A 26,291-nucleotide genomic window follows, 5' to 3' on the forward strand; every position below is an offset into this window, starting at 1 on the left:
GTTGAAAATGCTAAGATTTTCCAACTGTGACTATACGATAATGTAATACAGTATTTTCTAACGAAAATTCACAATATAACAAATATTAGCCTACAGTTATTGTAAGCATTATATATGAAATTCTATTTCTTCCTATTAAAGATTTCACTGAAATAGTTGTCCGATTATATCATGGCCATCTCTGGGTCAGCACTACAATCGTCAAAAGTCATGCTGAAAAAAATATATACACTCCTTTTTTCTTTTTTCTTGACTATTTAACCAGCATGCTTTTGAGGCTTTGCATCTCTTCTGTCTGTCTGTCAATCATTTTGCGCGTTCACATCAGGCAGTCCATAAATGATAAACCGGAAGCTGAGCGCGTGATAGACTAACTTAAAATACTTTACAGTCAATGGTTTGGAGGGTCCCAGTGCGAAATGTTAATGATTTAACGCTTTACACAGACAAATGTCTTAAAAAGAATAGGACAGATGAGAATAATAAGACTTCAAATCGATGGTACCAAAAAAGGAGCAAGGTGAGCCTGCGTGAATATCTGTAAAGATTGCCATCACTGCGAAGAAGCACTGAGAGTTTTAAAGCGCTTGAAAACAAATGCTTTGCTTCTGCCTGTGAGGTCGAAACAACACGGTTAGTTCAAAGCTTCAGGGTTGTATAATTGCGTGTAATTCTATGGCTACAGTCTGGCGGAATCTGAACGGTTAACATGCGCCAGAGTGCACGGCCAAAGTGGACTTCTTGATTTTAACACGTCCACAAGGTGGCGACAAACCCTTACATTACATATTCAGTGAGTTTGTGCTGTAAGATTTTTTTTCATCAATATAATGAGTTAATATCACAATTTCACAAACTACCTAATAATGTTTTAACCTTTTCCAGACTACAGATATAGTTCTTCCAGTACAATTTAGGTCGGTCCTCAACAGAATGTGTGGATATGATCATTATTCTTCTCATGATTCATTTTAAAGACGATGTAAAGCACAGACACCTGGACAGGTTACACTCACTAAGCCTGTTATGATATTTTGACTGGTGATTGGGCATTGACGGCTGATGTTATGGTATTAAGGCCAGGGATGTTACTGCTGTCCGGATTAGACGAATGCTGTGGGACGGAAAATATTGAAACCTATTAACACCTAACGTTATTAAAACTTTTTCACTAGACTTTTTTTTAATTTTTTTCCCTTATGATAGAAGAAGCTACAAAGTGCACTGAGTGTCTCAAGTTTACATTTAGTTATTAAAATCCGGTGTTATCTGGTTTCTAATTGCAGCGGTTTTTACTTTAAAAGTTCACATGCACTGGTGGCCTATTTGAGGATGGAGCTCCAGCAGTGAACACCCTTCACGCGCACCGCAGTTTCGGCGTGATGTCTGACCGGGACCGGAGGATGCCGCAGTCCTGAATGGAACATTTAAAAGGCAACATTCTGCGTTTATTTTCAATCTAATAACGAATGGCAGTTTGTTGACGAGGAACGAGCTTTGTGTGAATATGAAATATCCTGCAGATATTTCCCTTGTTCAGTGATGCAGCTTCATTTCCTCTGCTCGGCTGCTTATGGAGAAGGGTAAACCGTCTGTGCTGGATTGACATGGATTGTGTGCTTTCCGACTAGAACATCTCACTGATCGTTTAATATTAATATGGAGGGTGATATTCCAGTCATGTTAGAGCAGTTCATGAGCAGCCCTCTTGTCACTTGGGTAAGTTGCAGTTTTTCTGTTTGTTACTTACAGAATATAGCAAACGTTGGATCAGATTGTATCAATGTGTCAGAACATATGAGCTAGCATAACAGCTATCTCTGTGGAAGATAAGCTGTGTGATTGTCATGAATGACAAACTCTGATACACTGACAAAAAATGGATGTGAACACATATTTTGTGTGTGTTTGTATATATATATATATATATATATATATATATATATATATATATATATATATATATATATATATATATATATATATATATTACAAACTTTTGACTGGTAGGAGACAGTGCATATAGGCTATAGGCTATATGCACATACTACCAGTCAAAAGTTTTTGAAAAGTAAGATTTTCTAATGTTTTTTAAAGAATTATCTTTTGCTCACAAAGCCTGCATTTATTTGATTCAAAATACAGCAAAAGCAGTAATATTGTGGAATATTAATATCTTTTTACAATTTTAAATAACTGCTTTCTATTTGAATATATTTCAAAATGTAATTTATTTCTGTGATTTCAAAGCTGATCTTTTATTTTACATTTTTTTGTTTGCATCATAACTGCAGTCTTCAGTATCACATTATGAAATCGTTCTAATATTCTGATTTGCTGCAAAAAAAAAAAAATTATGTCGAAAACAGCTAGTTAGAGTAGATTTTTTCAGGTTTCTTTGATGAATGGAAAGTTCAGAAGTATTTATCTGACATATATCTTACATAATGTGTGTATTATCATTGTCTTTTGATCAATTTGAAGGATCCTTGTGAAAAAAATTACAATTTCTTTACCAAAAACATATAATAAAATAAAATAAAAAGATACTGATTCCAAGCTTTTGAATTGTACTGTATATTGTATAATGTTACAACATCTTTTTATTTCAAATAAATGTTGATCTTTGGATCTTTCTATTCATTAAAGAATCCAGAAAAAAAATGTACTCAACTGTTATAAATATAAATGATGATGACGATGACGATGACGATGATAATAATCAATGTTTTTTGAGCAGCAATTCAGCATATGAGAATGAGTAATGATGCAAAAAAAATCTGCTTTTTATCACCGGAATAAATTACATTTAAAAATTCAAATTAAAAGCAGCTTTTTTAAATAGCAAAAGTATTTCACAATATTTCTGTTTTTGCTGTATTTTGGATCAAATAAATGCAGGCTGGGTGAGCAAAAGATAATTCTTAATTATCTATCTATCTATCTATCTATCTATCTATCTATCTATCTATCTATCTATCTATCTATCTATCTATCTATCTATCTATCTATCTATATAGGTGAAAGACAAAAAGGGGTCATCAAGCATAAAAACAATAAGTTTGCATCTTTATATTTAGTTTTTCTTTTAAATAATTAAATTTAAGTCAGAATAAGTATGTTTTATTTTTCATAAATATGTCTGTTATGCTGAATGACAATGGAACACTATTTTACCCATATATTGACTTTTTACTTTCTCAAATGTTATTGAAACATTAAAGTTGACAGATTACTTTCATTTAATATGCTTTCTATATATATAAAGTCATTTTTGTATTCACTCAAATGAAGTGTGGCGACCAGCTCAGTCTCCCCTGATAATAATATTTGTGCAGTTCTCTTAAATCACCCTACAGCGTGATTAATGAACTATGAATACTCCATGTGCAGTAGTTCCTTAATATGATGTCTCATTCTCACAATGCAACAAAACTACTTGTTTATGTAGAAAATAGTTTTTTAAAGAGCATGTCACACTTCTGTCACTTCATGACATTCATTTTAACTTCTCATATATATCTGTGTTCCACAGGTTAGGACATTTGGTCAGCTTGGTGACAGAGAGGGGAACATGCTCTATGAATACACTGTATTAGTGGATGGCATATTCTTGAACAAGGTCATGAATCAAATGTAAGTATCCATCTGCACACAGTTATATAATCTTAGCACTCAACTCAGTATCGTATCAGTTGAAGTTTTTATTGATCTCGTCTTACACATTTTTTTTTTCTGTTTTTTTGTGGGATGTCCTCAAAGTCAAAGTCAAAGCACCTTTATTGTCCCACAAGGGGAAATTAGATTTGCAGCAAATGCTCCACATAAAACACATAAACATACAACAACACTCACCATATACATATATATTACATTAAATCAGCATATTTTTATAATTTCTGAAGGATCATGTGACACTTAATGGCTGATGATTCTTAAGCTCTTCCATCACAGAAGTAAATTACATTTTAAAATAAAATAATGTTTTTTTTTTATTGTAATAATATTTCCCATTATGACTGGCTTTATGAAAAGCAGACTTGGTGAGTATAAGAGATGTACCAACCCCAAACTTTTCAACAGTATGTACATCACAGGAAACTTTTATTACACATATAATTAGCGGTTGAGCCTAAATTATTCAATCCAAAGCAATTTTACATTTAGTTGAGTGCTTTGCTTAAGGGCATATTGTTGAAAGTGTTCCCTCATTGACTTTTCAGTTCACAGGTTGTCTCTACATGTGATCAAGTATGTGTGCCCCCATTCCAGACCCCATACTGTGACGTTACCACCAGCCTTCAGTGTCGTTTGCATGTAATATCGGGCAGTTTTGTAGACAGCATGTGTTTCAGCTTTTAAAGACTCATTCCATGCAGGAGACCCAAAACACTGTATGCTTTGTCATGGTCATGAAGGAACACTTTGTTCATAGTCCATCAGACTATTCGGCTGGACAGAATTTGGATGGGTGCATATGGATAGGTTGTTTTTGCCCCAAATTTTATTTATACAATTAGGATGCTGCTTTAGAAGGTAGCAGACTCTATAGTCAGTATCCATAGCTGTATTTAAATCTTAAAACCCAACCATGACTTTAGGTAACATGCATTTCATTAGTCATGACCCAACCATGACTTTAGGATAGTTAATGATGCCGAGAACATGTTTTTTTAAAAGCAAAGTAATCTGTAAAGAGGTAGTAAAAAGTACAGCAGTGGTTTTCAACCTGTGGTACTGCAGGTGGGCCTATATATATATAATTAAATAACAGAAAATAAATATTAAACTGTAACTATGCTTCCACTATTCAAGCTCGCTGATTGAAAAAGGTTGGGAACCACTGCCGTACAGTATCAGGCTAGCCACATGAATCCCACAGGGTCAGGGAGGGTGTTGAATTTGAGCTTGATTGTAGAAATTTTTTTTTTTTGATGCTGGTGCGTGAACTACATCCCAGACTAAAGGTTATCAAGATACAGCAGCGTTTCAGGTCACTGTGTCAGGACTCAGACGTTGAGCTGCTGAACTAAAGGAGTTAAAGTCTCAAGACTCGACCTGAACTGAATGCTGCTGCTTTTGCCTCTGTCTGTGTCTGCCTTAGTGCTGGCTAGTTGAGGACTGAAGTCATGTGGAATAAAAATGGAATGAATGATCGGATTGTGTTTGGTTGCTATTAATACTCGTGCCCTTAGTCCAGGTTAATATACTAAACAGGTCTTCAGAAACAGGACATCTTAGTTCCTTCTTGCTCTGCTGATTTTATATTAAAGGAATGTTCATGTCCTATATATATATTTTTTTTCACAGAAATCCCAAAGGCACTATTCAAGGTTTAAACAAAGTGAACAATGACGTTGGCCAGAGAGCTCAAAACCTGTCTGTTCTAGTTTACCACATCAAGTCATACTACCAGGTAAGTATACAAAATAATAATTTTAAATAAAAATAATAAAAACATTTATTAAAAGCAAAGTGCAAAGTAAAATATGAAGAACATATATATATTGCAAATCTTGTCATCCTGTTAGCTTCTCTGTGTATAAGTAGGGCGAGCGTGATTTCACCAAGTACAACATACAACGCAGGGGAAAAAAAGTTAATGTATGACCCTAAGTCATTCTTTCAAACATGTTTTTGCTGCATGCAAGTTCTGTTTTTAGTATACTGGATTCTGCGTATTTCTTAAAGGAGGCCCCCTAGGTGGATACCCTAAAGTTCCTGCTATCCACCCTGCATCCTGCACATCTGTCCGTGTGGAAATAGCCTCGCCACTAGACCTACAAGCTCCCCTCAAAGAGGCTGGCCTAGATATCAGTGCACCAAGCCAACATCTGTGTAATCAGTAGCTAGGAAACAAAAATGGCCTGGAGCAAAGCTGGAAAATGACCCATTTTACATCTCTGGTCCTGTCTCTCATGTTGCCGGCTAAAGCGGTCAAAGTAATGAAAGTACCCTAAAACACAGAGAAGATAATAATTAAATTATTTCCTGTTACTTATTTATTTTTTATTTTTGGTGGAAATTGTGGCTGTGTAAAGCCATGTGTTGTCTGAAGTTGTCACATTTTGCAAATGTAGCAGAGCTGTTTGTGCTCAGCATCTTGAATCTTTGGAATTGACTTCTCTTCCCTTGAGTTTTGTTAGCCTGAGGGAATTCAGAGGGTTCAATCAATGATCTAGCTTTTTCAGCGAAACCGAAAACGATCTTGCCCAAGAAGAATTGGCATTAACTATTTCCCTTATGGAAAAGTGACAGGCAAATTTAGTCCAACCATACAAAGCCTTGTCGATTTGTGTTAACATAACTTAAACATTAAAAAGCCCTGGACATTCTGGGACATCTGTCTTCCACAGATACATTATTAAATCATGCTCTTTAATAATTAATAATATATATTGACATGATGATTTAAACTGAAATGCCCTGTAATGAATGTTCACAAACACTGTGGTTTTCTGATTTAGTTGTTTTTTAAGAAGGACTAATAAATCTTTCAGTGAGTGCTTTAGTTAGTGTAATTATAACTTCTTGAATTACTTCTGCATTGGTCCTTTAATGTGTTCTCTTTTTAACCAGTCAATAAGATTACAGAAGATGGTGACCACATTCAAGTTCATCTGAAGCACCACATCAGAGTTTAATAATTGGTTTGATTTAAACCATCCTCCATGTGCCTTTACACAAGTTTCCTGAACCCTTTGAGACGTCTCTGAACAATTTCCCCCAGTCCCCGGTGCTGCCTGTAATTTATCGCTTAAAACGATTGAATGCTAAGAAACTGATGACAGCTGGGGCTGTTTTTGCTCTGTAATAAAACTCAGGGCTGCTGATTTTTGGACAAGATTCTGTGTATCTCATCTCTCATCTCTTGTTTCTGATTTTGCATCCTATTTCCTGTAGGAGACCCTCCATCAGCTGATTATGATGCCTCCTCCCAGTGTGCTGCTGCTGGGCAGGAACCCAGTCTGTGGTACGTCAGTTCTATAAAAAAAGAAAGAAAAAAGCTCCAGTAGCTTGAATCTAATGATGGACACATGAATAATTCTTCAGGATCTCTTACAGAAATCATAAAGCTGCTGTGTTTAATTGTAATTTTATTCAATCCTTTAAATACTTTCTTGTCCTACCCAATACTGCCTTGATGTCCCCCTGGACAGTTTACACTTATGGTTTCATGTGTTGCAATTATATTATTAGTATTAATAATATATGATATCTTGATATCTATGATACCTTTCTTCAGAATAAAATGTGTACGTATCTAGAGGCATTTCTTTTGAAAACAACTGTTTTCCAAATTGATAATAATAAGAAATGTTTCGTGAGCAGCAAATCAGCATGATACAATGATTTCTGAAGGATCATGTGACACTGAAGAGTAGAGTAATGATGCTGAAAATACAGCTGTGCATCACAGAAATAAATTACATTTTAAAATATATTCAAATATAAAACAAGTTATTTTAAATTGTAATAGTATTTCATAATATTACTGTATTTTTGATTTAAAAATATGCAACCTTACAGAGCATAAGAGACATATTTCAAAAACATCTTGAAATGCACCAGATAACTGTGATCAAGCAAATACAGGATATTTTGTATTCCATTGTAAAGCACTTGTTTGGACTGCATTGACAAATGAAAACTTTGTTCTAGAGGAAGGTCTAGAAGAGATCAGGAATTTGCTGCTACTGTTGCTTGGCTGTGCTGTGCAGGTAAAATGTCACTATGTACACATAGGTTATATTAAACTACATTTTGATTAAAATGAAGCAGTACCACCCCTAGTGTGTAGACCTAAAACTGACTGTTGCTGTTTTACAGTGTGAAAGAAAAGAGGAGTATATCGAGAAGATACAAAGTCTTGATTTTGACACAAAAGCAGCAATTGCAGCTCATATCCAAAAGGTAATAGAATAGGCTACAAGAAAAACAATAGCTTTGCAAAAATGGCGCATATGGCTGATTATCTGTAGAGTCATGTAGTAATTATATTTGACTGGACTTCTCATGGAGAACTGATTAAAATCATGTCTGCCTGAAAGAAGCCACCTACAGACATAATGAGTGTCTTAATAATTTAACAAGATAATACATCAGAAAGCGTTTTGTTTTCAGATTGTCAGCAGCATGTAACGTCTATTATCTATTATGCATGTTCTTGCCAGGAGGTGTTTTTAATTGAATAGAATGTATATGATACAATGTTTTGTAATTGTATAAAGCTATACAAAATACTGATTGATGCTGAATTTTTTTAATACATTTTTTGGCACTCCAGGTGACTCATTGTCAGGAGAACGTGTTTGATTTGCACTGGTTGGAGACCGAGGGTCTTTGTCCAGAGGAATGGGAAAATCTCTGCAGAAGTATGAGCATTAATCTCAAAATGTTAGTGGACCAGCGAGACCGGCAATTTGAGGTAAGTGACAAAATTCATTCCCTTCCACACATTCTTAGGAGATGATCATTCAATTTCAAAAAGGTTTATTGGCTGCAGTATGAAGGAAAATAAATATGAACTGGTTCATAAAATGATAAACACCAGTGCATTGGACTTTAAATGTCTATTGTGTGAATCCAAAACAGTTTATATGGCTAACTAATTGATTTTCTCGTCTGCCCCCTCTCACTTTTTCTGTCTCTGCTGGTAGGCCATCGTGGAGTTGATGCAGGGGAAAGAGACGATGAAGTCTGTTGTTTTTGGTGATGACTCCTCCCTCAAAGAGTCCACCAGCGGCTGGCTCTCTTTTTCCCAGCAACATCTGGCACTAGAGCTGGCGAATGCTAAAGCCAGGATCAAATGCCTCAGACAGGAACTGTGAGCTCATGCAGGCACACTAAAATGATCTACACATGCACAGATACAGTGAATGATAAAACTTGTGTGTTTATGCTAGCAAGCTGAAAACCATGGGTCATGACTGTCACTTCCTGTTTCAATAGGAAATATATCAACAAAGAATAGAAAGCTGCACTTATCAAGCCATTTCCTGGGGACATTAACTGTTGATGATAGACAATATATTGGCATCCATGTATGCATTGATCAGCATTCATAATAATTTTATTAAATATGGGCACACGCATAGCATGCAGACATACCATTCATTGAATAAGTCCTGGTTATATAAGTAAACAGTAATGAGTATATGAATCTTATTGGCTGGGAAAATTGAATTGAATTAACCAATCAGAATGGGAGAAGAGTCTCATGGCTGAACTATTCATACCTCATATTACTTCACACAATGTTTTGTGATTAATGACCATTTGCACTATACTAGAGTTTAAATAAGATGCAATCATGTGTGTTTTCCTATTTTCGTTGATTTACTTATTTGATAATAAATAAAGGTTCACTGATTAATCAGCCAGTCCTGTGGTTACAGTAAAATGGCACAGTTCAGGGCACAGTGGTACAGTCCGTCCTTATTCTGCTGACCCACTTTGATCCTCTTAGTGTAATGCTACAGACAGTCGACCCACCTCATTTCCACCCATCCATCCTTCCATTCATCAATTTTTTCCGTCCCTCCACAAACCCGCTGTACAATACTGCTCATTCTGCTGGATTCTTCAGCCTCTATTTTGGAGTAGCCCTTGAGAAGCACTTAATTGATGTCATAACAAAACAACCCGGCTTTCTCAGTCTTTTAAAGTGAATATGTGATGTTTCAATCATAATATGCATTGTAAAATATATAGCGTAAGATATTTGTCTCTCAGTAATGTACTGTATGGTCCAGACAAATGCAAGTGTGCCATCTGTTTGAGAAAGGGAAATACTCTTTATTAATAAACCAGTAAACCAGTATAGTTTAGGGCCATTTCAAATGTTTTTTCTGTATTACATTGTACTGTTTTTTCATGTCAAAGTTTAAAGTGCAAAGTAGCAGGTTCTGATATTTTTATAAGTAAATTATATATATATATATAATTATATATATATAGTCACGGGCTGAAGAATCACACGACAGGGTTTAGTGCAAAGTGAAGCCCCGGAGGGTGTATTTATTGAAGGGTGCTCTATGTAGTGCTGAATCCTGTGGTGTCCAGTGCTCATCCTCGGTGCCACGTGATCCTATTTGCCGGCCGGCTGAGTGCAAGGGAACTTGGGGTCCGGTGTTCGGGTGGCGGGCTGGTCGATCCGCAGCTGTCTAGAGGGACAAGAGACACAACGTTAGTTTCAGTCATCTGAAGATCCACTCTTCCTTGTGTCACCTTCAGCCACAGTGTTTATAGTCCTCTCCTCATCTGCTTCAGCTGGGACCGATCAGCCCGCTGTGATTGCGTGCAGGTGAATCTCCCTCGTTGCCAGGGCGACGCTGATAGGTGCCCAGGACATGGGTCACACTCCCCCCCCCCTAAGCGTCGCTCTGGTTCCTTGGGCGAGGGGGGAGGCGGGGGCTGGTGGAGGAAGAGTACCTGACAGACCTGCGAAAGCTGTCCACAGGCGGGAGAGTCCATCCGCATTGGCGTTGGCGGTTCCAGCTCGATGTCGCACGTCAAAGTGGAAGTCCTGGAGCGCTAGGAACCACCGCGTTACCCGGGCATTGGTGTCCTTAGCCCGGGCCATTCACTGCAACGGGGCATGATCGGTGAAGAGGGTGAATTTCCGTCCCAGTAGGTAATATTTCAGCTCCAGGACTGCCCACTTGACGGCCAGCGCCTCCTTCTCCACTGCCGCGTATCATTGCTCGGTGGTGGACAGCTTTCGGCTGATGTAGACCACCGGGTGCTCCTCACCGTCTTGCACCTGGGACAGGACGGCTCCCAACCCGGTGTCGGATGCGTCCGTCTGCAATAAGAAGGGACAGTTAAAGTCGGGAGCGTGCAACAGTGGCTCAGATGTGAGCGCTGCCTTTATCCTTCTGAACGCCTCCTCTTCCGGGGTTCCCCACTTTACCTTCTCCGGCTGTCCCTTCTTAGTGAGGTCTGTCAGGGCCGTCGCTAGGGAGGAGAAGTTGGGTATAAAACATCGATAATACCCAGCCAACCCCAAGAAGGCCCGTACCTGTTTCTTGGTGGAGGGCCTCGCGGCCGAGAGAATGGCTGTCACTTTTCCCTGTTGCGGACGGATTAGGCCCCGGCCCACCTGGAAACTGCTGTACTTCAGGTAGGGCGAGGTGGCATTTCTTGGGGTTGGCGGTGAGCCCTGCCGGCCGCAGCTCAAGAAGCACCCTCCGGAGCCGCTCCAGATGGTCCTCCCAGGTCTCCGAGTGGATGACCACATCGTCAATGTAGGCCGCGGCGTAGGCTTGATGGGGTCTCATCACAATGTCCATCATCCTCTGGAAGGTAGCCGGAGCCCCATGCAGCCCGAAGGGGAGAACCTGGTACTGCCAGTGGCCAGTAGGGGTGGAGAAGGTGGTCTTTGGTTGGGCGGTCTCTGTTAACGGTACCTGCCAATAGCCCTTGGTGAGATCGAGGGTGGATATAAACCGGGCTCTCCCCAGCCGCTCCAGCAGCTCATCCACACGGGGCATCGGGTATCCGTCGAACTCGGAGACCTCGTTTAGGCGGCGGAAGTCGTTACAGAACCGGAGGGTGCCGTCCGGTTTTGGGACCATGACTATGGGACTGGACCAGGGACTGCGGGAGGGCTCGATGACCCCTAGCTTCATCATCTCTTGCACCCCCTCTTCAACCGCGTGTCGCCGGGCCTCCGGAATTCGATAGGGCCGCTGCCGCACAACGGTCCCTTGTGGTGTGCGGACATCATGCTGCAGTAGGTTGGTCCGCCCGGGCAGTGGGGAGAACACATCGGAGAACTGACCGACCAAATGTTGAAGCTCTGTCTTCTGGGCGGCCGACAGGTGGGGGCTGACGTCAACAACCACGGGTGAGGAGGCGGCTAGGGCCGCAAGCTGAGTCCCCGTCCCCTCCCAGCGCTTCAGGAGATTGATGTGGTACAGTTGGCTTTCCTTCCGGCGCCCCGGCTGGCGTACTCTGTAAGTCACGGGCCCCACCTTCTCCGCGACGATGTATGGGCCTTGCCACGTAATCCCCTGGCTGGAATTCCCGTGGTTGGGCCGCCCGGTCGTATCGTCGACGTTGAGCTTCTTGGGCGGCCGCCAGGTGCTCCCGGACGCGGGGCATGACGCGGTCGATCCTCTCCCTCATCTCCCTCACGTGCTCGATCGTGGTTCGATGGGTGGTCGGCTGCTGCTCCCAGGCCAAGGGCGACATCGAGCAGGCCACGGGGCTGCCGCCCAAACAGGAGCTCGAATGGTGTGAATCCAGTGGAGGCCTGGGGGACTTCAGTAAGTTGCCCGCATTCTCCACCAGTGTCACGGGCTGAAGAATCACACGATAGGGTTTAGTGCAAAGTGAAGCCCCAGAGGGTGTATTTATTGAAGGGTGCTCTGTGTAGTGCTGAATCCTGTGGTGTCCAGTGCTCGTCCTCGGTGCCACGTGATCCTATTTGCCGGCCGGCTGAGTGCAAGGGAATTTGGGGTCCGGTGCTCAGGTGGCGGGCTGGTCGATCCGCAGCTGTCTAGAGGGACAAGAGACACAACGTTAGTTTCAGTCATCTGAAGATCCACTCTTCCTTGTGTCACCTTCAGCCACAGCGTTTATAGACCTCTCCTCATCTGCTTCAGCTGGGACCGATCAGCCCGCTGTGATTGCGTGCAGGTGAATCTCCCTCGTTGCCAGGGCGACGCTGATAGGTGCCCAGGACACGGCTCACAATATATATAAAATAATTATTTTTTTCTTGGGGTATCGATAGGTCAAACATAGGATGGCTGTGCCTATTTGTTGTCTTGTGTGTGCTTGTAGTAGCATGTGGTTATATTAGCACTTATTTGCATGTACTTATGCTTATGTGCGCACATGTTTGGGTGTGTAATTATCTACATACTTTTTTTTCTCTCTCTCAGATTAAGTGATTGCATGTTAAACACTCCTCTTAATCTGTGTGAGAATTGTATTTTTTTAAATCTTCGAAACATCTGCTTCCTGTGTCCCAATAGAGAAGAGAAAAGTGAACAGCTTTTAGACTGCAGGCAGGACCTGGAAAGGGTGGAAGCGGAGGTTAAAAGACTCCAGCAAGAGGTAATAAAAAATAAAGTATTTTAAAATATGACTGATCTAAATTCCCAATTATTAACTTTCACTTTTGTCGCAATTTATTTTTTGCTACATTATTGTTTATTCTTTATCACATATGCTTGTATGTTATATACATAACAACTTCAAAACTTTAACTTTCAAAAGATAAACTAATGTCCAGTTCAGCTGTGCCATATTTGTTTATATATTGCTAAAATTGTTATTTTAATGTACATTTTTCTCTACCTTGCTTCATATCTCATCTACTTTTTGGGTGTCCGTGGAAGAACATGCAGCTTTTAATAGATGCACGAACAGCCAGGATGTACCGTGACGAGCTGGATGCGATGAAAGAAAGAGCCATCAGAGCAGACAAACTGGAGAGTGAAGTGGCTCGCTACCGAGATAAACTTCACAACTTGAACTTTTACAAAGCCAAACTGGAGGTGCGTATAGAACAATGTTGATGTGAGTACCATTAAAAAGTTTAGGGTTAGTAAGATTTAATTTGATTTTTTTTCTTTTTTTAAGGATTAACTTAAGCTGTACAAGGCTACAGTTATTTGTTAAAAATACAGGACTTTGTTTTTGGCATTGACAGGAGCTAAAGGAGGATAATCAGGTGTTGATGGAAAGTAAGGCCATGCTGGAGGAAGAGCTACAGGGTGTCAAAGCACGATCTGATAAACTGCACCATCTGGAGAAACACAACCTCCTACTAGAATCAAAACTTCATGACATCGAAGAGGTGAGGAAGAAGAAATGAGCCATGAAAAGGGTCTGCCACAGTATTACTATGTACCATTTTCAATTCTTGCCATTCCAAACTATCATTCATCTGCTTGACTCAGCTCTCTAATGTTTTTTAGGAAAGAGCTGTGAATAGGAGACGAACAGAGGAGCTGCTGGAAAGGAACGTTATCCTGGAGCTCTCTCAGAAAAGGACTATGGAAGAATCAAAGCATTTGGGCTGGGAGCTAGAACTCGCCAAGAACCCTAAACAGAATTCAGGTATATATAAACTTTAGCACTGCCAGTTTGACAAAGCATCTTTAAAAATGTAATGCTTGTGAACCACTGTGCCATTGAATAAGGCCCTATGCTACTCCAAACCTTGTTTTGTACTAAGATCTTGCGGTTACATAGAAGAATACAGTAGCTTGCAAAAAACTCTAAACTTGAATAAACCTAAAATATGTGTCTGTGGTTGTAGAGTCGAAATCTTTGGGCCAAGAGGTAACTGAAGTGACATGTAGCAGGTTGCTGAAACTGGAGAAAGAGAACCAGAGGTTGTTGAAGGCCCTGGAAGAACTTCAAGGAACCGGATTCATCTCTGAATCTAAACATACTGAGGAAAATGGGAGGACGGACATAGTGGACTATAAGACTCACAAATCTACCCCAGCATTTACCAACATGCACAATGGCCAAATTATCACACCAACTCTGAAGACCAGCAATCATTCCCTTGACACAGAACATACATCCTTGGAAAATACTAACGGCAATCTTCATTGTCTTGAAGTAGAGGTCCACGAATTGGAGACTGAGGACCAGAGTCATCAAATCAATTTCATCCAAAACCAACTACGAGTAGATCTAAAAAACCAAGGTCTAGTGCATGAGAATGGAGATTTGGAGCAAGATAGGAGTTGTCTGGAGAAGGAGAATCGGAGATTGCAGCAGCAAATGAAGATCAAGGAGGTCTCGTTGGATTGTAGTAACCTGAAGCTGGTGGTCCTTGAGAAGGAGAACCGTACCCTGGTTAAAAATTCTAACTCTCTTAGTGAGGCCTGCACCAAGAACAAAGAGCTAGAGAAGGAAAACCAGGAGCTGATTCAACAGACTGGAGTGGATAAGAGGATGCTGATGACATTACGAGAGGTTACCACTACGGAAAAGCCTTTGTAGATAATTCAACTTTCTCAGTGTTCTCTTATTTTTCTCAAATTAACTTTTTTCCACTCCAGGAGCTACTGGACCAAAGGTTGAAATTGCACCAGAAAGAATCTGATCTTGAAAATTTGGCTTATGAACTAGAGAGGATGAGGATACACCAGGAGACAAGAATAGAAGATCATGAGACTGTAGATCAGGGGTATGCAGACATTCACTTATACATTCAGAGAAGCCCACAGTGATACTTTTAAATGCCAGAGATTCCTTAGAAATGTCGAATGACCACCTTTGTCTTTGTCTCCGTCACACTCTCTCCCAGTCTCAGTCATTGTAAGCAGTTAGAGTCAGAGCTGGAGTCTTCTCTAATGAAATCCCTGAAGATTAAGAAAGAGAGAATGGCTGCCCTCGAGGCCCGTCTGCAAGCATCGGCAAAGATAAACCAGCAACTAAGACTCGATCTTAAAACTGTGAGTTGAAGCCAAGTCCAAAGCAAGTTTATTTGGTAGCCATGCTTGAATGGGGAAATACCAAAACAGTTTCATTAAAATATTTTAAAACCAATAAAAGGAACTATTTTAAATATTTTTAAAATCTAATGAAAATCGTCACTTAATTTGGGCTAAAAACTGTTGGTCGAATTGTAATTTTTTAGGTTGGTCGAGATAATGCTCATGCAAGCAAAAAGGCAACTTTGGATTCTTCAAATATATTCATTTTTGCAGGTCAAACAGAAATATGAGGCATTGCTTCAGAGGGATGAGGAGGAAAAGGCAGGACAGTGTTCTCCACCAGAGAGGATATGGCACAGAGAGAGTCAGGAGGCCACATGGGCATTGCTCAGACTCAAAGATCGACTCATCGAGGTGGAGAGAAATGTGAGTTTCATGTGAGAACCAGGGTCCACCTGTTTAAATACTTAAAGATGTATGAGTAATGTTTAATTCCTGATAAGCAGCTTCATAACCTCATAGACATGTTTTGTCAGTACATGTACATTAGGAAATCAAACCCACAACATTGGTGTTTCAAGCATCATGCTCTACTAGTTAAACTACAGAAATTAGAGAAATCTGCCTTTGTTTTTTCTCGTGCAGAATGCAACTCTTCAGGCTGAGAAACAAGCTTTGCAAACACAACTGCAGACATTGCAGATGCAGTCAGATGGGTTGCCGGCACAAATAATTGCGTTACAACAGCAGACTGCTTCCTTGCAGGAGAGCAACACAACACTGCAGACACACAATGCACAATTACAGGTGAGTCAAATTAAACCAGACATATTGCATTAAAAGCACTGGTAATATGACAGATGAAGGTATTTTAAAATGTGATAAAAATGACATAGACCGAACCGGTATTGTTAAGGAGTGGTTACATTTTTTATGTTTTTGAAAAAAGACAATCAGGCTAATCCTGTGGCGATAAAGCTCAATTTTTAGCAGCCATTACTCCAGTGTCACACGATCCTTCAGAAATCTTTCTTATACAGTATGTTGATTTGGTGTTCAAGAAAAAAATTCTTATTATTATTAATGTTGCAAACATGTGCACTGCCTAATGTTTTTGTGGAAACCGTGATTTATTTCAGGATTCATTGATGAATAGAAAGTTCAAAATAACAGTGTTGATTTGAAACAGAAAGCTTTTATAACACTATAAATACAGTTACTAAATACTGTTAGTTTTGATCAATTTAATGCTTCCCTGCTGAAAAAAATCCTTAATTTCTCTCAGGTAGAGAAGTCCACTTTATCTTCCCGGAATTCCTCTCTGATGGCTCATAATGCACATTCACAGTGGGAACGGCAGAGTTCGGAGGCTGCGATACGGGAGAGAGAAGATCTGTGCACCGTTAATGAAGTTCTTCTCCGAGACCACGAGAGACTGAGCATCCTGCATGAGAGACAGGCAGCAGAGTTGGAGCTGCTCTCTGACAGGTACTCAACAATGGAGAACAGTCACCGAACCCTGGAGATAGAGCACAGATCACTGGAGGACAGGTTAGTCAACTCACCATTAGATCAGTCTTTACAGTTCCTGGTTAAGATACTGATTCTAGGGATATAATGCCACATAAAAGCACTTAATACATATATTGCTTCTGTGCTTTTTTTTTAGTATGTATAGACAAATGCCATCATGCCACTGTTTACACTTGCCTTGTGATTTTCCAGATATAATACACTACTTCAGCAGTGCACTCAGCTGGAGGAGCTCGAGACAGCTCTCAGAGAAGAACAGCAGAAGATGCAGAATCAGATATGCACAAACAGGAACAAAACAGCAGAGTGCAAAAAACTCAGAGATGAGAAAGACTGGTCAGAGTTGTGTGTGTGTGTCTGTGTTCAAATACTGTACTGTATGTGTGTTTTTTTCCTTGGTGTACACCAACTTTAGAAAATAGCTGTCACATTACACATAAAGGAATTCAGTTATGTCTTTATGTTGTGTTACAGTCATTTTGACCCTGAGAGGATTTTCTTTTTGCCAAAAATGCTAGTTAGTGTTATCGCATTGGACAAAAACGTACTGACTTTGCTTGCACAGGTTATACCAACTTTAAAAATATATATATATATATAATTTTTGTAATCATTTTGGGGATTATTTTTCCAGGTCAAAAATGATAGGTCTATAAAAATTGCTTATAAATCTCACATTATGCTATACTGAATTCAGTATTTTTATGAAATTGTTTTATTTCAATCAGCACAGGTTTTGTATTTCTTTTGGGAGCTGATGGATTATAGTTCTCATTGATCTGAGCTTATGCACATTAGTATTTGAGTGAACATTGACTTAACTATCGGCAAATAATGATTTTTTTCACTTAAAAACAGAAGTGCACATCAGCTCAGATAATTGAGGCCTATGATCAATGAGTTACAAAAAGAAATGCAAAACCTGTTGTAAGTGAAAGCAAACAAGATGTCAAAAAGACTGTATCTAAGGTTTGGTGATATATAGAATAATGAGAGATTTTTGACCAGACATTTTTGATTGGGTACACCAAATTAAGTTTTTAAAGCACAGTGTGTACAAATGGCAAACATTGTATTTTAGAGCAAGTGTTAATCTACTACAGTAATAAAATTACCTTAAATATAGAAATATGAATATAGAAATAGTAAATACCATCTTATATGATTATCTGCACAAAACATTTTGCTTTATCCTCCACCCAGGCTGAATCAAACCTACCAGAAGCTGTTGGCAGAGAATGAGGAACTTCAGATTGAGCACAAGAGCATAAAGAGCCAGTTGAACTCCTGCAAACTGGATCAAACGCTGCTGGAATCAGAGCTGTCCAAACTCAAAGAGCAGAACCAGCAGCTGGAAATCACCAGCATTAAACTGACCGACCAGTGTGAGGTGCGTAGCAGTTCATTCAGACAGAGCAGAATGTTCTAGGAAGATTCACTTCCATCTTTTACATTCCTGCAGATCATGTCATCATCCAGGCTGGTTTATGCTGGTTAACACTGGTAGAAGAAAGTCTTGCCATCAAAAATATTGATTGCCACTTACCATATTACTAATTAAATACTGTAAATCCATGATGAATCACCCCCTTTTGTGCTTGTGTTCAGTTGCTGACCATGCTGAAGGGGAACTTGGAAGAGGAAAACCGACACTTGCTGGACCAGATCCAGAGCCTGATGCTGCAGATCCGAACCCTGCTTGATCAGACCATGGAGAGCAAGGACCTGTTCCATGTGGAACAGAGACAATATATGTGAGAGACATTTTTTTTTAATCCATACAGCATAGAAATCAGTTAAAGACACCTTATTAATATTCTCAAAAAGCTGCAAAGCAGCGGCTCTCACATTATGGTTTATTACCAAAGTTATTTGTGCATAGTTAGGATAGTCGCATACATAACTTATTAAAGGGAAGACGACACAATACCCATCTTTAGTTGTTGACGTCAAAATCTGTGTGCCCAGACTATGGTATTTTAGCACAAATTTATCTGCTTATGGTTGAAGCCAATCAAATTCCAAAATCCTTATCCACAGAAACTATAAACAAAAAATATGACCCAGTCGACAATAAATATGGGTTAAACTGACCACTATTTGTTTTGTGCACTGAATTAACAAGAGTATTAGCTTTTTTAGAGCATGAATTTTTTTGTATATTTTTCAATAATAAACAACATAACTTAATGCAGAACTAATGTAGAAAAAATGGTAGTGGCTCTTTAGGTAGTGAACTGTGGTCTCAGGATGATTTAAAATGAGGAAAAAAACAAGCATTAAAATGAGCTACAACAATTTCAAATCAATATTTTTTATTTAAGAATTATTTAAATAATTAGTTTAGTTAACTAAAAATAAAACCATTAAAATAAACTTAATTTAAATAAAAACAATAAAACTGAAAAAAGTCTCTCCCTGTCTCTCTCTCCCTAGCTCCCTCTATCTCTCTCTCTCTCTCTCTCTCTATCTATCTATCTATCTATCTATCTATCTATCTATCTATCTATATATATATATATCTATATATATATATATATATATATATATATATATATATATATATATATATAGATATATATATATATATATAAACAGCTTTACAATATTTTATCAGGTAGAAACTATGAGTAAAAATATTTGTAAAAATCCTTATCGAGTTAATCACAAACAACTGGAAAAATCACATTGTTGTGGACACTGGACGTCAAGACTTTAGAGAACAGTAGATGGCACATTATGGCATATAAGCATGTAGAATAACGATTATGTTATTCTGACAGAGACAAACTGAATGAACTCAGGAGGCAGAAGGAAAAGCTGGAAGAGAAAATCCTGGATCAGTACAAGTTCTATGACCCATCACCTCCACGCAGGTACCTTCTCATTATGTGATGTTAACAGAGGCTATTTGTTTTTTGTTTCGTTTTCATTTATCACGCTTTCTGTCTTCAAACACTTAATCAATGTAGACGGGGCAACTGGATAACACTGAAGATGAGGAAGTTGATGAAGACAAGGACTCGTGATCAGGAGCATGTTCGTTCCTCAACTCCCCAGCTCCGCTCCGAGTCATGCGAGGGTCTGGATGACCTGCGCTGCAACCACAACGGCTCCTCTGTGGGTTCCCAGGGCTCTGAGGAATCGGCTTTCAACTCCCTTAATGGTGACACCGTGTCCCCTAAGAGGAGCAGCAGTGAGTATAACCTCAGTTACATAAGACTGTCACAGTCCAGCCATTCCAGCCAGGAACATCCAGAAACCAGCCACTCAATCAGCAGCCAACCCTTCATCCCATCATCCCAAGCTCAGGAGAAGGAGAACAGAACAATTAGTGGCAGACGGCTGACATGGAGTAGCCTAGTAAAGAATAGCTACTATTGTAAATCACCCCACAAATCACCTCTGCTGATTAGAAAACTCCTCAAATTCTGCTCTAGGCAAACCTGCCACAGAAAACTTAAAGAAGAGTTTAGTTCCTCTAAATAAACAGGCATTTTGACCCATGTTTCCTGATTTATGTGAAGTCTGTGATTCCATCATCTTCTTTGGTCCTCCATTCTTTTCTACACAAATATTTCTCATTTTCGAAGGGTCACATGAGTAAGCAAAAGTTCCTTGAGATAAAAGAGCTTCATGAAAACATGCTTACTTTAATTTTCAGAACTCTGATGTCAGAAGCCTGAAATCCCATCTTCATTTATTCATCCTCCTGTCATTCCAAAACAGTATGACTTTTGTTCTTTTCCATAAATTAACAAGTTTTTCGTTCAAACAACAATTGGCTTTGAAGCAAAGAACAAATCATATTTAATAATAAAAATCTTTTTAAATGAAATAGCCACTTTAAAACAAGAAACACATTTAGCAAAATGTCTTAACTTTCCAAGTAGGTAGTAAAGATGAGTGATGTATGTGTCTGTGATTTTAATGTTCTTTCCTTCTTACACTTTCCTATTGTAGTGTTTTTCCTCCCTCATTTCCTGTCTTTATGTTTTCCATTGTGATGATCAAGTGTGCACCCTGAAGATGTTTCATGTTAAGGGTAACAACCTAAAGGATAAAGACAAAGTCAAGTCTCTCTTCCGCCGATCTCTGTGTAAGACTTTACATCATGCCCTTCCTGTAACGGCTGTGCCTTTCCCTTCATTGCTTTTTATTTGAATAAAGATAAGGTTAATGATCATCAGTCATCATGGCTTAAATATGGGCAAAGCTGTTTGTAGCATTCTACAAGTAAATGAATGCCTTTTAATCTTGAGAAGAGAATATGATAAATCAAGATAACTGTTGAACTCCCTCAAGACAAATGGTGCATCGCCTTTGAGCTTCATAAACCTCATCTCATGTCATCTTCATCTCGTCATGTTCCATCTCAGCCATGAATGACCTTCTGCAGTCAGAGGGATGTCTGGATAAGGTCTCTTGGTAGCAGGAAGATCAGCCAGAAGAGCAAATAATACAGCACACCATTGCCATTTCAAAAAAACACTCCACATCATCATCATTTCATAGCTACTCTTCCATAGAAAATCATACAATAACCTGTAATAAATGTACAAACTCAAAATGCACATTATTACTTAGGCTTATGCTAAAAAACATTTAGCATGTGTCAGTAACCACATAGGAATCCCCTGGCAACCATTCAAAACACCAACCTAACAGGAACATGCCAAAAGCCATTCTGAACACCTTAGCAGCTACATATGTCAACCATATCAGCAGAATGCTAAAACCATTTACAACACTTTTCACAACCCCATAGCACCTTGGCAGTCCAAAACACCTTAGAAACTACATTGCCATGAAATTCCTATCCCTTACCAGCAGAGCACCACAGCAACCACTTAGCAACAGGCTAAAAAACACTTTAACAACTACAAAACAATGCTCTGGTAACCACCAAAAAACATAGAAACAAAATAAGAACATGCAAAAAAAACATCCAGAACACCACAACTGCACAGCAACACCTTGACATCCCATTAGACCATATCCAACCCTAAACAACAGCAACATGCTATACACCATTCAGAACACCTTGTCAACTGCATAGCAACACTGTGGCAACCAGAGCACCATAGCAACTCACCTTAACAACCACAAAAAACATTCTGGCTGACCAATAACTTTCGCATAGACAACCACCATTTCACAACTTTGGTGCTTTGCAAAATAAAAGCCTGTCTGGATACGCCTGTCTTAAAGAATAACTGGAACACAGTGTATATCTAGAGTATCTAACTCTGTGTTTACACATTCGTGACTTTAGGGAAAGATTTTCAAGGAGACACAATTTCACCAAGGCTTGCAAATGGCACTGAAGGCCAAGATCACGGTAAGACTTTGTCTGTAGACTACAAATAGTGTTGCATGGTCCTGTTGAACTTGAACTTCCTCTGATTCCTCTCATTTTCGCCAGGCCTGAATGGCAAATCGAGTCGTGCACCAAGCGCGAGCAAAGGTGAGTTCAGCGTGAGCCAGAAGAACGAGGCCTGGTCCAGTGATAGCAGCCCACTTCCAGATCCATTCCTGTCCAGCCAGCAACGATTCAGTGACTCCCCTTCCCCAGCCCGACCCAACCACGAGGAGCTCAGGCAGGGCTACTGCTCCTCAAGGAGCGGGGTACAGAGGACCAGCAGTGGGAGATCCACTAGAGACTGTTCAGCCCAAAAGCTAGACAAAGCAACCATTGGACTGTATAAAACTCAGAGTGTGCAAAGTACAGAGTCCGATTCTAAACCTGCTCTCGAGACGCAGGGGAAGTCCTCCTCCGTATCAGGCTGCTTGAACTGCTTTGTCACGCCAGTGCGAATCCGTAAAACAGGCCAGGCTCTGTCCACTCTGCCCCGCGCCAGCTGTGTCATCTCAACATCAGAGGGCAACAGTCGACGTGCCAGTGTCCATGTACCACTGAAGTCAGGGGGCTCGTTGTCGAATAAGAGTGGTGCTGAACCTCAGCCTCACCCCAGTGATCAGGTTTTAAAAGAAAGCCCTGTGTTGGAAGAGAAAGACCACAAACCAAAAAACCTTTTTGATTCAGCATTCACCATCGATTCAGTCTTTACAAACACAATTTTCAGTGAGTGAAGTTGAATTGATACCAGTTAGAAAAAGGTTCTATGTAAACGCCTTTACCTGAAATCAGTTGTAAAACATTTAGGCTATACCGTGATCATATAAATACAGACATCTTATTCAGACCATACTATGATTAGACCATCTCTGAGGTGAATTCAGGCATAATCTTTCAGGAAGCCAATAAACAATCCTCATCCTTGAACAATCCTCAGCAAAGGTCCTTCAGTTGTTTTGGATGACACATGTTTTTCACTTATCACTCCCTATTTTGTCTCCTCATATTTTTTTAAGTATTTTGTTTCCATTTTTGCTATGTGGTAACTGATCCCTTTTTTTCTTCAAATGACTTGCATGAAGGTTAAATCTAAAAAAAAAAAAAAAATACAAATGTCCCTCTGAGAATGTAGCATCAAAACTGTTGTGATTTATTTGCTCTGTCTACTGTATATAGAGTCATTTTCCCTTTTGCATAGAAGAGCAGTGTTATTTAAAAAAAAAAAAAAAACGTGTGTATTTGTACCTTGCTTACTCTTATCATGTTTTCTTTCTGACCTAATAAAACCTGCTCCTTTGTTGTGCTGGTTTGTCCTCATGCTTCCTACATTTGTAAGCAGCTATGAAATATAAATTAAAAAGACTATTTGATTAATAATAATAAGGTTCACTATGAGGCAATGTGGTTTTTGATGACTTTGGGTGCTCTGTAAATTAAACTTCTCGTTTACTGAAATGTCAGCACGTTTACTGACATAGGAGACATTTGAACACTAAAAGGTAAAGGTATTAATAAAACGGTAATTAATACTTTTTAGAGGTATTCATTAAAAATATTAATTGTATCTGAAATACAAATAGAAATCCACACCAGTAATCAAAAATATTTTCCCCATTAAACGCAAACAAATGTCATTGGTTCACCCTGAATCAATGGCTGAGAAAAGTAACGGGTACCACGCACTTTGTTATCAGTAACTGCATTAGAGACATAATGTACATATTTACAGACATTTTCAAACAATTTGAAAAACAAGGTTTCATAAAATAACTAAATTAATACGGAAGAAAGCAAGTAAAAAGTTCATAATAAAGTGTGCTTGCAGAAACCAGACATTTGTGTTTGTAAAGCTTCCAGTAAGCAACTAGACAAACTACGCACGTGCACAACAGACAGCATAGACAAAATATGAATGCATATAAGGTTAGTTAAAGATAAAAGTATAAACCGTGTATAAGATATTAGTATTATCCAATTGTTTCTGGGAATGTTAATCTTACTCATTCAATTTCTACATAGCAATGTTCTTTGTGATTTTGTCGCCACCGCGTGTTTGTGTTTTGAACTGCAGTCGTCGCAACACCTGGAATTCACTGTCACTGTATTTAGTAAGCAGAAAACGTCACACGAAGGGAAATAATCTGCCTTGAACTACTGTAAAATAATTTCAGTTTACAGATGAATGAAAAGATACAAAAAGTGCTTTGGTATTAACGTGTGTTTTATGACATTTTATTTATGACATATGTCATTTATATAAACGTACTTTGATAATACCACCTCTTTTGTCATGTACTGTGGTAATAGCATGGTGTTCTTTGAGTTGGCGGGAGTACCATGTAAATACAATGACACGTGAATACAGTAATCATTCGTTCAAACTACCATGGTATGGTATCAGGGACTAATCATCTTTAGTAATAGGTTAATTCATGTCAAATCATAACATTTGCATAAAACAAACCATTTGAATATTGATATTCATGATGCCTCCCAACTGTAATATTAAAGTAATTTGTTTTCTAAGATGTACTGTATGTATATTGATTGTCCTGGATTCATATAATACTTGCACATTGTCTGCATATAAACGTTTGATTTTTATTTATTTATTTTGGTATGCAAAGCTTAATTTTTTTATTAGAAAATCTGCAAAGAAGCAGATAGCAGTCTTTATTGGCAGGACTGCGTCGTCCTGTTGGCATCAAGGCAGCCCACATCTTCCTCTACCTGCTTGGGCCCCTGGACCTTCACACACCTGTCCGCAGATCTCACACCTGGCTGCAAAACAGGTCAGTCTCGAAAGGTCGAACCCTTCACTAATGCTCATCAGAAAGGTCACAGCAGTCCATTGCAGATGACAAGATTACACAAACCAGACTGTTTGGATGCCTTGTGTGCATGCTCAGCGTTTGTCCTGCTGAGATCCTGCTCAGTTAGTTCCTTGAGCCCCTGTGGTGACCATCAGGGGTCATGAAAACCATGGGAAGACCACCCTGCTGGACAGTCTGCGGAAGAGTCAGATCGCTGCTCAGGAGGCAAGAAACATTGGAGCATTTCAGGGAACTGAGTTCCTCATCATATCAGCGCCATTTACAATATTTGATTATCCTCAGAGACCCAGTGTAGCAGAATTGCAGAATATAATTTGTATGAAGCAAATACATTTTCCTCAAGTTCGTCATTTTCACTAAATATGCCTGAAATCTAAATGTAACAGTAGCAAACCTTTTGCATTTTTAACAAAACAACAGTTTTATTAGGAATGAATGTGGACATAACTGTCAAAGCTTGATAAAGTCACTCAAAATGGCTCTAATACTTTTGGAACAAATTAATCGATTTATATACAGTATTAAAAAGAGTTACAGTATTTGCCATATATTTAAGTTTTATGTCTATATGTCTAAATGCAATGGAATTCTGAACATACGTTAGAGACCATTTTTATAAGTGTAGCAAAAATACAACACTGGAGCCTGTTTAATTAATAATAATAAAAAATTCTGTGCTGTTTGGTTATCATCCCATTAATATGACAATTTTTTTTTATTAAGTTATATTAAAATTACCACTTGATATAAGATATTGACATATCTTAATATTAATATATTTATAACAGTATTTAAATGGTCAGAAAATGTCATGACGCTATCCTCCATGACTGAAATATATTATGCATTTACATAAATTAAGTTCAAAGTATTAACTTTTTGTAGCAAAATAAACTTTTGCCGAAATGGAAATTTTGATTTTTATAACCCATGGTTTCCTAAAAACATGTTGAAGGGTGAAAAAAAAAATATGAATATCAAAGCTTGGGTCTTTAAAGGGTTAAAATTAAGACAACTAGTAATTTTCTTATAAACAAGCTATCTTTTTTCCCCCAACTTTATGTACAGACAGCATTGTAAGTGCTAAGTAAAGGAGTTTTGTGATGAAATAAGTCGATTCCTGTTCAGTTCAGCTGCCCTCAGGTGAGATCA

The 26,291-nt window shown here is 39.0% G+C and overlaps 1 protein-coding gene across 2 annotated transcripts; it reads left to right on the plus strand.

Moving 5' to 3' along the window:
* The first annotated feature begins 1,341 nt into the window (after window positions 1–1,341).
* Window positions 1,342–23,272, plus strand: LOC113050946 (girdin-like). Of its 2 annotated transcripts, none has more exons than XM_026214433.1 (25): window positions 1,342–1,719; window positions 3,536–3,636; window positions 5,311–5,416; window positions 6,904–6,973; window positions 7,663–7,721; window positions 7,831–7,914; window positions 8,288–8,428; window positions 8,661–8,827; window positions 12,987–13,068; window positions 13,353–13,511; window positions 13,667–13,813; window positions 13,935–14,076; window positions 14,279–14,949; window positions 15,036–15,163; window positions 15,284–15,431; window positions 15,687–15,839; window positions 16,059–16,220; window positions 16,762–16,964; window positions 17,139–17,282; window positions 18,150–18,336; window positions 18,555–18,700; window positions 19,730–19,822; window positions 19,919–20,142; window positions 22,222–22,287; window positions 22,372–23,272. In XM_026214433.1, exons 1-25 carry the CDS (start codon window positions 1,660–1,662, stop codon window positions 23,037–23,039), a joined length of 4,311 nt encoding a protein of 1,436 aa, XP_026070218.1. In that variant the 5' UTR covers window positions 1,342–1,659; the 3' UTR covers window positions 23,040–23,272. The 2 variants fall into 2 exon arrangements, with proteins under 2 accessions (XP_026070218.1, XP_026070217.1); XM_026214432.1 differs by having other exon boundaries at window positions 1,343–1,719; window positions 16,699–16,964; window positions 22,372–23,271.
* Window positions 23,273–26,291: the final 3,019 nt, after the last annotated feature.

The sequence above is a fragment of the Carassius auratus genome, chromosome 31 (assembly GCF_003368295.1).
Source record: "Carassius auratus strain Wakin chromosome 31, ASM336829v1, whole genome shotgun sequence".
Lineage (NCBI taxonomy): Eukaryota > Metazoa > Chordata > Actinopteri > Cypriniformes > Cyprinidae > Carassius > Carassius auratus.

What these genes read in the sequence shown, in the direction of transcription:
- LOC113050946 (XM_026214432.1), top strand. Translation starts at nt 1,660, where the DNA reads ATGGAGGGTGATATTCCAGTCATGTTAGAGCAGTTCATGAGCAGCCCT. An exon ending in TGCTTGGCTGTGCTGTGCAG is followed by an intron (nt 7,722 to 7,830) that starts GTAAAATGTCAC and finishes GCTGTTTTACAG; the next exon opens with TGTGAAAGAAAAGAGGAGTA. An exon ending in CATGAGACTGTAGATCAGGG is followed by an intron (nt 15,164 to 15,283) that starts GTATGCAGACAT and finishes ACTCTCTCCCAG; the next exon opens with TCTCAGTCATTGTAAGCAGT.